The sequence below is a fragment of the Hyperolius riggenbachi genome, chromosome 6 (assembly GCF_040937935.1).
Source record: "Hyperolius riggenbachi isolate aHypRig1 chromosome 6, aHypRig1.pri, whole genome shotgun sequence".
Taxonomy (NCBI): Eukaryota; Metazoa; Chordata; class Amphibia; order Anura; family Hyperoliidae; genus Hyperolius; species Hyperolius riggenbachi.
The window spans coordinates 93086381-93098780 of record NC_090651.1 but is presented as its reverse complement, the minus strand read 5'-3'; the positions used below and the strand labels follow the sequence as shown (position 1 = coordinate 93098780).

Genomic DNA, 12400 nt, shown 5'->3' with positions numbered 1-12400 from the left:
CTGTTCAGTAACAGCTTTACTGTAACAATATATGAAATCTACTACACCAAAAACGCCTCACAAAACCGCAAAATGCTAGGTGAAATGCTACAGAAAAATAAGAAAAGGCGTTTCAAAATCTGCTAGCAATTTGCAGATCTGCTGGCGGTTTTTGGTGTGCAACAGGCCATAAACACTATTCTTCTTCCATGTCCTGACACCCCTGGCACATATTCCCAACCTTTTCCAATGCCAGAATTAAAGAAACTTTCAAATTATTCACCTAATGGAGGAGAAGCCCTGCAACAAATTCCTTCACTGAGATTGCCTGGCATGAACAGGGTCAGGATTATAGGTATGTGTCACAGGAGCCCTAGTGGTCAGACCGCAAATGGCCTTCCAGACGGTGCCAGCGCATGGATCGTGCGAACTCTGGTCGCAGTCAATGCGTAGGAACCGTTGGGAATTGGCCGCAGACAAACCAGAAGGGAGCCTGTGAGGTACGGTAATTACAATTTGACACACTATTCCAGGGTATCTGCCACCACCTCTGTTACCATGGGACAGAGGAGCCCACTGACTGTCTGTGCCTAGATCTACAAATAAAAAACGGTTAAAACACGCTGTATTCTGTCTAGCCAACAACAAACAATAGTAGCGTCTCTTCAGAGACCTGGGATCAGTTTCTGTGTATGCTGAATAATAGGGTAGCTAGAACAACAACTGACAATAGCGTTGGTTTATTGAAAGCAATATAAATAATTAATATATACAGACAATTATTAAAATCAACAATTATTAAAACAGTAATAGCCAGTATGAAATAAAAGGGAGAAAATACTTAGGATTTGTGGAAATATGTCCGTTCTGGGAAAACTTGTAGAGTTCCTTTTGTTCAGTTCCAGCAAAGTTTAAAATCCACGCAAACATGGAAAATGTCCTTTGTTCCAGGTTACAGAAGATGGCCAATCAAGATGACTGCTAGCCATTTGTCCTTTGTTTCAGTTTAGACAAGTTGGCCGCCAACCATGTGTCCTCTGGCTGGCAATGTGCTCTCAGGAAGGTGGAATTTGGAGGACTGAGGGAGGAGTCCCTTGCAACCACTTTTGAACAATGCCCATCTTTGGGTGGAGCCTCAAGTACAGCCCAGGGGTTGGACAGGGGCGGTGAGCCCCCTGGCTGGGTGCTCTATGCCCACCAAATATGACATTTGTCATATCTCGGCTTACGCTTTCCTCACACACATGACCATCACATATTCATATTCCTCAGACTAGGCCAGTTCATATGATACCAAACTTGGGTATGTTTGCATGCCCGGTTAAAAAACAGTGGAGTCCCCCGAGTTCTGGTTATGCCAGTGGCCCCAATTTAATATCAAAATACTCACAAGATCCGGACCAACAGAATGAGATAACTTCCACATGTATCCGATGTATAGTACTTCTAAAACATGCGTAAAGATCATAACTCTATGTTTCCCTATTCTGGCTGAATGGTTCCGCTAAGTCTGCCTCCTGCTGGGATTAGCTTCCTTGGCACTGAAAAGACTCCTGGTTTGTTAATTAACATCTGAGTGTAATGGCCCATACTCACGGGCAACTTTTAGGGCCTGTCGCCAGCACACGTGAGCGTGTGGGCGACAGGCCGGCGACAGCTCCTCGCCAGGTCCCTCCGCGTACACACGCGGAAGAGGGACCAGCGGCGCAACGGAAGCTGTCGCCGACGTTCCTCCTCCCCCCGCCGGAAGCTCCGTATACTTCAATGGAGGTTGCTGTCGCTAGTCCGCGTACTCACGCGGACTAACGACAGTTGCGGCGGAGTTGCGGCGGCAACTGTCGCCAGGCGATTGAGCGGTTCAATCGCCTGGCGGCATCAGCGACGGGCGACAGTTCGGGGTGCGCGCCATGCAACGCGCATAACACGCGCGCGCCGCGTGTTGCGGCGACAATTGTAGCCCGTGAGTATGGGCCATTACACCTCTGGCTTAATTAGCAAATCACAGGGCCAGGTTTCCTACCAGCTGGTAAAGGGGGGGAAAAAACTGCCTTTTTTAAAAAAACAGGAATGTCAGTCTCTAATTGCTTGCCCGACTACAATCAAGGGCAATCGGCGCAATAAACCGATTGCGTTCTCATTTCTCACGGCTGTTCCGTGACAGTATGATTGGCGTATAATCTCAACACTTGCAGTTTTGCAACGAAACTCCTTGAAATTGGATCTTTGCTCTTGTTCTTTGTTTTTTTGCATTGGGTTGCTGAATCCAAATGAAGGATTCAGTGATGCCCAATCTATGTGACATGACTTATTTCTGCTGCAACAAATGCTTATGACGTGGCATCTGCTGTCTGCTACATCCCCCTACACTCATCTATAGCAGGACATAAAGGGAACCCGAGGTGAGAGGGATAAGGAGGCAGACATGTTTGTTTCCTTATAACCACTTGAGGACTGTAGGCTTACACCCACCTAGTGACCAGGCTATTTTTTACAATTTAGGCCACTGCAGCTTTAAGGCCTCGCTGCAGAGCCATACAACTCAGCACACAAGTGATCGCCCCCCCCCCCCATTCTGCCCACCAACAGAGCTTTCTGTTGGTGGGCTCTGATCGCAGCTGGGGTGTTTGTTTATTTTTTTATAAATATTGAACTTTTTATATTTTTGCCATTTTTTTTATTTTTTTGTTTCCCACCCTCCCCCCCATCAGCCTATAAGAGCCGATCGCTCTCTGTGTCTCCCAGGGGGACAGCTGTGTCACACGGCTGTCCCCAGTACATCGCTGCCGTAGATCGCATCGCTGTACACTGTAAAAAGAAGGCAGTTTCACCGTCTAACAGTCTCCTAGCAGCGATCGCTGCTGGGAGACTGATGGCGGAGCGGAGCTCCGTCATTCAAGTGGAGATGCACACGCATTGCCACACGCGATTTCCTGCAAAACCCCGCCCAAGGACTTGATGCCAATTGGTGTTAGGCAGTCCTGGGACTGTCGCCGCGTTCACGCCCATCGGCACATTGCCTGGCTATCCTGCTGATCTCCTGCTTCTAATACTTTAAGCCATAGACCAGGAGTCAGGAACCTTTTTGGCTGAAAGAGCCATAAATGCCACATATTTTAAAATGTAATTCCGTGAAAGCCATACAATATGTTTCAAACTGGGGCAGTAGGGCTCACGTCCCTGTTACCATGTTGATGTGTATACAGTTGATCCACTGGGCAGCGGAAGTGTCAGACACATCTTCAGCTTCTCTTGGGTTTAAGCAACAACAGCAATTTTCCTGAGAGCCAGACAGGAGAGATACCAACTAACAGCTTGTACAATTAACGAGCTGACTTGGGGGTTGATTCACTTTGGCCCCTTGTGGGTTGATTCACTTTGTCAAGTGACAGGCAGCTTATTGGGCCAATCAGTATGCAGGGATCTCGTCCTACAAAGTCACTGGGCCTGACAGGGTCCAGAGTGGGACAACTGGAGCAGCTGTTTGTTTTGGGGTAGCGAGAGTAAGTTAGTAGTGCATGCTAAAGCAGTAGCGTGCCTACTTTGAAAATGTTTCTTGCGCTGCCATACTAAGGGCCCTTTTACACTTAACGCGTTGGTATGCGTTAGTGTGCGTTAGTATGTATTTTTTCCATAGCAGTGCATTGTGAAAAAGCTTTCAGTTAAAACGCATGTAGTGGGAGCTGTGCCATAGGAAAACATGGGCAATACTTTGAAAATCATTTTTTTTTTCATTTTTCACTTAGAGCAACTAATTAAGTGTAAAAGGGGCGTCAGCTGTTCTGCTTGAGCAGTGTAGCTTAGTGAATCAACCACTACTGATTTGTATGTGAGCCAGATGCAGCTATCAAAAGAGCCACATCTGGCTCCCGAGCCATAGGTTCCCTACCCCTGCCATAGACCCTGAACAAGCATGCAGATCAGACATCTAAGACAAATCTGACAAGATTAGCTGCGCGCTTGTTTCAGGTGTGTGATTTAGACCCTACTGACCATAAAGATCAGCAGAACAACCAGGCAACTGGTATTGTTTAAACGGAAATAAATATGGCAGTTTCCATAGGTCTCACACCTCGGGTTCCTTTTAATGCCTGGTAGACACCATGCAATTTCCCATCAGATACTCACTTACTTTATTACTGTCAGCATCTCATTTACTTGGCTCATTTATCATCTCTTCTTCTCACTCACTAATACCTGTAGGCACATTACCTGAATACTGCACAGCACATCGCTTCCTGAGTCTGTCGGTGTCACCTCATACCTGTATGTCTATTACCTGAATGCTGCACAGCACATCGCTTCCTGAGTCTGTCGGTGTCACCTCATACCTGTATGTCTATTACCTGAATGCTGCACAGCACATCACTTCCTGAGTCTGTCAGTGTCACCTCATACCTGTATGTCTATTACCTGAATTCTGCACAGCACATCACTTCCTGAGTCTGTCAGTGTCACCTCATACCTGTATGTCTATTACCTGAATGTTGCACAGCACACCACTTCCTGAGTCTGTCGGTGTCACCTCATACCTGTATGTCTATTACCTGAATGCGGCACAGCACATCGCTTCCTGAGTCTGTCAGTGTCACCTCATACCTGTATGTCTATTACCTGAATGTTGCACAGCACATCGCTTCCTGAGTCTGTCAGTGTCACCTCATACCTGTATGTCTATTACCTGAATGTTGCACAGCACATCACTTCCTGAGTCTGTCAGTGTCACCTCATACCGGTATGTCTATTACCTGAAACAAACAAAGAGGTGTCTAGCGCTCCAATAGACTGTCCACACCGCATCGAATGTCAAATGATGGTCAAGGAGCCGCTCTCCAGTGGGGTGAAAAACAAGAAGCAGCGATCTAAGAAAGATACATAGAGCGCTCCATAGTGTAAAACCATAAAACTATTTAATATGCGCAAGTTAAAAGCATACTTACAAAATCACAAATGTATTAAAGCTCATCAATAGCCTGCAGACACCTTTTCCCTCCTATGGTGTGGGCACCGCCAGGCTGTGGCCAGCAGCGTGGCGTCCGATGTTTAGGAAAGCCTCTCACTGGTGGGGGGCGTGTCCGCTGTCACGACGTGCCTCTAGCGTGATGACGCGTTTCGGCATCCCTGCCTTCGTCAGATCACCGTGGTGGTGATCTGACGAAGGCAGGGATGCCGAAACGCGTCATCACGCTAGAGGCACGTCGTGACAGCGGACACGCCCCCCACCAGTGAGAGGCTTTCCTAAACATCGGACGCCACGCTGCTGGCCACAGCCTGGCGGTGCCCACACCATAGGAGGGAAAAGGTGTCTGCAGGCTATTGATGAGCTTTAATACATTTGTGATTTTGTAAGTATGCTTTTAACTTGCGCATATTAAATAGTTTTATGGTTTTACACTATGGAGCGCTCTATGTATCTTTCTTAGATCGCTGCTTCTTGTCTATTACCTGAATGCTGCCCAGCACATCACTTCCAGTGTTGGCCATTAGTGAGCAATTTACCCATCTTAACAGCGTACATTTGAATACGGCGCTGGTAGACTTGGGCGCAGGATCCAGCTGTTAAATGGCTGGTCCTGCTTCTGCACAAGTCCGGGGCGTTTTAATTACTATTCCCCCTCCAGGCCGACATGGATAGTGGGGGAATTAAATAATTCGGCTTCCAGCGATTGCTGGAGGCCGAATTATTGTGTTTTTTAAACAACTTCCTCACTGAGCACCGCTATAGACTGATTCCCATTACAGTCTATGGCGGCGCTGGCTGCGCCCAAAGCTAGCAGCGCTGAAAAGCACTGCTCCGATCTTAACAATATAAATTCATTTGGAATATAAAACTGCATACTTCTAGCTTGCAGCAATCCTTAAAAGAGCTGTTATTACAGGAAAGGTATCTCTTATAGTCAAGTACATCAGGAAAAGCTGTATGATTTACCGAAGTATTTCAGGCGTCTTCTGGCGAAGTGGTTGGTTGTCAGTCTGTTAAACAAAAATACATTAAATGTAATCCACAACATTCTCGATGTTCCACCTGAAATGTGCAGAACTGCAAGCTGGCTTTTGTTATGAAATTGTTGGAACAAAGACACACATAAACCCAGTCTGATGTCTCTCACAGCCAGTTTACATTAGATAGTAACATTAAGATTGGTTCCTTTTAACTACTGATAGGTGGATAGCAAATGAAAATGGCAAAGTCCATTGAGGGACAGGAACCACACAGAATTATTTTTCCAATGATCTAACTACAGTACTTAGGCCACATTCACACTAGAGCGTTTTGCTGCGATTTCGGCAAAACGCTCAAACGCTAGCACTTTTTAAAAGCGCTAGCGTAATGAAACCCTATGGGCCCGTTCTTACTTGGGTGATTTGCGCTGATCGCCGCAAATCGGCCCAAGACGGGCAAAAACGCAAACGCGTCGCCTGCACCATTTTCAGGCAATTTCCCAGCGATCGAGTTTGTGCTATAGAAGCGATAAACGCGATCGCGGCAAAGGCGCCGCAGTGTTCAGTGATTTTTGTGAAAGTGAAATCGTTTTGCAAGTGTGAATGGGGCCTTAATTATTGTATCGGATTGGCTTATTTGGGCTCTTCTGTGATGCTTTTCAAACTTTCGGTTAGGCCCCTTTCATCAGCACGACAGCCAAGTGGGAGCGCATCATGTGATGTCTAGTGCCTGGCTGTCATCCACTCATATGTACATGCATGGGAGGATCACTGGTGTTGGATGCTTGCACGCTCCCAGCAAATAAATAGGAACAGCTGACAGGCAAATGAAGGGCAACTGAAGGGAGAGGGATATGGAGACTGCCATATTTATTTCCTTTGAAACAATACAAGTTGCCTGGCAGCCTTGCTGGTCTATTTGGCTGCAGTAATATCTGAATCACACTAGAAACAAGTTTGCACTTAATCCTGTCAGATCTGACAATTATGTCAGAAACACCTGATCTGCGTATGCTTGTTCAGGGTCTATGGCTAAAAGTACTAGAGGCAGAGGATCAGCAGGATAGCCAGGCAACTGGCATTGCTTAAAAGGAAATAACTATGTCAGCCTCCATATACTCCTCGCTTCAGGTTCCCTTTAAGTGTACTGCTGTCAGCCATTTGTGTGAAAGAGCACTAACAGAATTTATTCTTTGCATCTCTTCTAATGCCCATCATACACTGTTATATATTTGTAATAAATAAATTACGTGTTTTAGTCGGTGAATACATTGAAGTTGAATGTCTGAAAAACTAGTGTGCTCTCAATCAATTTTTGTTTGACATATTGTACAAAACGTGATAGGAAATAGCTGTTATCGATCAGGCAGCTATGGCAACCGTGCAATGAGTAGTATAAAGGTAGCGGTGGCAGCTTTCCAATCAACATTAGACTGAACATCAGCAGTCCTGGGCTGGTAAAAGTACAATATTAAATCATATTTAGTGGGGAGACTTTACTTATAATAAGTGCATATCTGTGACAGGTTCTTCTCAGAGAATGCAAGGCTGAAAGTGAATGATAAAATAGGGAAGAGAGTTTTGGCAGCTGTCAGAACAGTGTGTGAGGGACTTTCACCTCACAAACATCTGATACGAGATGACACTATCTTACCCTGCAGTATCCTTCTAAAGCATGATGGGAAAAAGCATCTACTGTACCTGAGGCTGCAGAGGTGCAAAACCAGAGAAGCTGTCCTTATCCACCACAGAGGCCACAACCTGGAAAGCAATGGTATACAGTGCTCAGTTTCATAGAGATATATAGATACAGGCCATGTGTTATAGCGGTTTACCATCACTGATCCCTTCATGGTTACTAATCCCTACCGTGCTGTGTCCCATCTAGTTGTGTCACTACAGTCCGCCCTCCCTGCCATACTAATTCACCTACATGATATCATAATGCCTTGCTGCCACTTGTCTAACCCCATTCCACAATTACTGATTCCTATTGTCTCCTGTCTCATTAATCTCTACTCTCACCTATCCCACACCCGTCCACCTTCTTTGTAGCAAACCTAAAGTGTAAGTAAAGTGTAAAATAACTTATGATATAATGAACTGTATGTATAGTACGGATAATGAATAGAACATTAGCTGCAAAGGAATGGGTCTCATGTTTTTATTTTCAGTTATATAGACCTTTTTTTTTAAAGAGAGTCTGAAGCGAGAATAAATCTCGCTTCAGACTTCATAGATAGCAGGGGCATGTGTGCCCCTGCTAAAACGCCGCTATCCCGCGGCTTAACGGGGGTCCCTTCACCCCCAAATCACCTCCGTACAGCGGGGGAGCGCTTCCGCATTGGGGCAGGGCTAACCGCCGCAGCCCTGCCTCATTCGCGTCTATCAGACGCGTACCTCCGCCTCTCCCCCGCCCCTCTCAGTCTTCCTTCACTGAGAGGGGCGGGGGAGAGGCGGCGATGCGCGTCTGATAGACGCGCTGAGAGGCAGGGCTGCAGCCGTTAGCCCTGCCTCCAGGAAGAGAAAATCTACGACCAAGTTGACGACCAAGTTTTGCGGGGGTGGGTTTGGGGATGAAGGGACCCCCGTTTAGCCGCGCGATAGCGGCGTTTTAGCAGGGGCACAAATGCCCCTGCTAACTATGAGCTCTGAAGCGAGATTTATTCTCGCTTCAGAGTCTCTTTAAGAACATTGCATCATTCTGTCATATTTGCAGTTTAGAAGCCACACTCTATAGCTATAGCGCGGCTTAACGGGGGTCCCTTCACCCCCAAATCCCCCTTGATACACCCAGGGAGCGCTTCCTGGTTGGGGCAGGGCTAACCGCCGCAGCCCTGCCCCACGCGCGTCTGTCAGCGCGTATCTCCGCCTCTCCCCCGCCCCTCTCAGTCTTCCTTCACTGAGAGGGGTGGGGGAGAGGCGGCGATGCGCAGCTGACAGACGCGACTGGAGGCAGGGCTGCAGCCGTTAGCCCTGCCTCCAGGAAGCAATAAATCATGACCAAGTCTGCGACCAAGTGTCGCAGTGGTCGCTTTGGGGGTGAACGGACCCCCGTTAAGCCGCGCTATAGAGGCGGTTTAGCAGGGGCACACGTGCCCCTGCTATTTATGAGCTCTGAAGCGAGATTTATTCTCGCTTCAGAGTCTCTTTAAGTGCTTCAGAAAATAGGATTCTATTGGACCCAGTGGGTCAAAGAGTTCTTTTGCTTAGATAATAACTGCAATTTTTTTTTAAACTCTTCCTGTACTGAAAAACAATATGCGACTCATTTCTTTGCTACTAATGTTCCATTTCTTAGCTGTACTACACATTCAATTGATTATCTCATAAGTTTATTTTTGCTTCAGGTTTGCTTTAAATCTTGCTGCCTATTGTCCGGTGCCATCACTATACCTACGCTCTGTTGCTGCCTCTTGTCCGGTGCCATCACTATACCTACACTCTGTTGTTGCCTCTTGTCCAGTGCCATCACTATACCTACGCTCGGTTGTTGCCTCTTGTCTGGTGCCATATCACTATACCTACGCTCTGTTGTTGCCTCTTGTCCGGTGCCATATCACTATACCTACGCTCTGTTGTTGCCTCTTGTCCGGTGCCATCACTATACCTACACTCTGTTGTTGCCTCTTGTCCGGTGCCATATCACTATACCTACGCTCTGTTGTTGCCTCTTGTCCGGTGCCATATCACTATACCTACGCTCTGTTGTTGCCTCTTGTCCGGTGCCATATCACTATACCTACGCTCTGTTGTTGCCTCTTGTCCGGTGCCATATCACTATACCTACGCTCTGTTGTTGCCTCTTGTCCGGTGCCATATCACTATACCTACGCTCTGTTGTTGCCTCTTGTCCGGTGCCATATCACTATACCTACGCTCTGTTGTTGCCTCTTGTCCGGTGCCATATCACTATACTTACGCTCTGTTGTTGCCTCTTGACCGGTACCATATCACTATACCTACTCTCTGTTGTTGCCTCTTGTCCGGTGCCATATCACTATACCTACGCTCTGTTGCTGCCTCTTGTCCGGTGCCATCACTATACCTACACTCTGTTGTTGCCTCTTGTCCAGTGCCATCACTATACCTACGCTCGGTTGTTGCCTCTTGTCTGGTGCCATATCACTATACCTACGCTCTGTTGTTGCCTCTTGTCCGGTGCCATATCACTATACCTACGCTCTGTTGTTGCCTCTTGTCCGGTGCCATCACTATACCTACACTCTGTTGTTGCCTCTTGTCCGGTGCCATATCACTATACCTACGCTCTGTTGTTGCCTCTTGTCCGGTGCCATATCACTATACCTACGCTCTGTTGTTGCCTCTTGTCCGGTGCCATATCACTATACCTACGCTCTGTTGTTGCCTCTTGTCCGGTGCCATATCACTATACCTACGCTCTGTTGTTGCCTCTTGTCCGGTGCCATATCACTATACCTACGCTCTGTTGTTGCCTCTTGTCCGGTGCCATATCACTATACCTACGCTCTGTTGTTGCCTCTTGTCCGGTGCCATATCACTATACTTACGCTCTGTTGTTGCCTCTTGACCGGTACCATATCACTATACCTACTCTCTGTTGTTGCCTCTTGTCCGGTGCCATATCACTATACCTACGCTCTGTTGTTGCCTCTTGTCCGGTGCCATATCACTATACCTACGCTCTGTTGCTGCCTCTTGTCCGGTGCCATCACTATACCTACGCTCTGTTGTTGCCTCTTGTCCGGTGCCATATCACTATACCTACGCTCTGTTGTTGCCTTTTGTCCGGTGCCATATCACTATACCTACGCTCTGTTGCTGCCTCTTGTCCGGTGCCATATCACTATACCTACGCTCTGTTGTTGCCTCTTGTCCGGTGCCATATCACTATACCTACGCTCTGTTGCTGCCTCTTGTCCGGTGCCATCACTATACCTACGCTCTGTTGTTGCCTCTTGTCCGGTGCCATATCACTATACCTACGCTCTGTTGTTGCCTTTTGTCCGGTGCCATATCACTATACCTACCTACGCTCTGTTGTTAACACTCTTATCTCTTTCCACCATCACTGATACCTGCTGTCTTTCTTTTATCCAAACCTTTCATGGATCCAAATGACTGCTTCTGCCGTTCTAGAATATCTTCATAATACTCTGCTACCTTCGGTCCCATCTGCTGCAATATCATTGAAAGTTTGACAAGTAAGTAGACGATAATGGACATACCGTAGCTTTACCCAAATAATCTTTCTTCTCCAGCTGCTCCACCAGTCTCTCATTTGGATGAAATAGTCGACCTTTTGGCATCTCTGCCATTGGAAAGTCTTTTTGTTTCTAGAACATAAAACAATTAGCTTAATGTATTGAGTCTGAGGCCACGCTCAAAGGCTCCTACACAAGAACAGTACCAACCTATCGTCAGTTCAAGGGTGGCAATGGCCTCTATCACATTCTGAGTGTTTCATCATACCATTTCACTTTAGGGTGGTTTGGTAGCACCACACCCATATCCCAGCCTTGGGGAGTACCAAGTGATCTCTGTAATGCTGGGAATACATGGCTTGATTCTGAGTCATTTAGATGGCTCGATAGATAATTTCTGACACGTCCGATCTCCCGCCCTTATCGTTTCGCTGCTCGATTCCGGATTGTAGTAAATGGAAAAAGATAAGAAAAACAAGCGGAAGATAAGAGATTCGCCTGCAGAATCGAGCAGGGAATCGATTGAGCAAAATTGAGCCATGTATGCCCAGCATAAGACTGAATAATCTCCTTAGACCTGTCCCGCCAGCTTGATCTAACCATTTACTTAAAGCAAACCTATCACTTCTTTCACTAAACTAAACCAAGGTCCATACAATGTAAAAAATACTTCATACATTCCATGAAATTGCTTATTTTAATATCATCACACAGCAACCAGCTTACTTTTAGATACACATCGATCAGACAAAACATGATAACCAATGAAAGATGGAGTGAATCATTTATTGACTACAGTATCTTAGTACATTAACATCTGTCAATGAGTAGGATATATTGGGCAATAAAAGAATAGTCCATTCTTAAAGGCGATGTGTTGGAGCAAGAAAAATAGTAAATTGTAAGAATCGGGTAGATGACTACGTCAGAAAAACTCTAAAATGGCAGGTCTTCTGAGGAGTACATGGCATATAATTGTCAGTAGTTTATAAAAGCTATCATGAATTTTCCAAACTATGCTATTAGGAACTGCAAGCAAACTAGACAGCATATTCTACACTAATATTATAGCTACATGCCCAACAGGATGTACTGTAGTGTAGGTCCTCACTGTGGCACCAAACCAGCTCTGACCCACCAAAGCATGGACACCACAACTACCCTTAGGATGTCCTTTGGCATCTGTACCAGGACGATAGCTGTGTGTCATGAAAAGTAATTTCGTTGTGTTACACAATGACAGTAAAATGCTTGAATCCTGAAAGCTGCCCAAAGGAGGACAGCCAATGAAGTGG

The 12400-nt window shown here is 46.4% G+C and overlaps 1 protein-coding gene across 1 annotated transcript in view; it reads right to left on the bottom strand.

The window, feature by feature from the left end:
- The window catches only part of NCF2 (neutrophil cytosolic factor 2), a 44001-nt gene that overhangs the window by 24049 nt on the left and 7552 nt on the right, over nt 1-12400 (bottom strand). Inside the window, exons 5-7 of the mRNA XM_068242557.1 lie at nt 11130-11237; nt 7621-7680; nt 5906-5949 (exon numbers count right to left, since the gene is read on the bottom strand). Coding sequence (XP_068098658.1) covers nt 5906-5949; nt 7621-7680; nt 11130-11237 — 212 coding nt within the window. The remainder of the gene's footprint in view (nt 1-5905; nt 5950-7620; nt 7681-11129; nt 11238-12400) is intronic.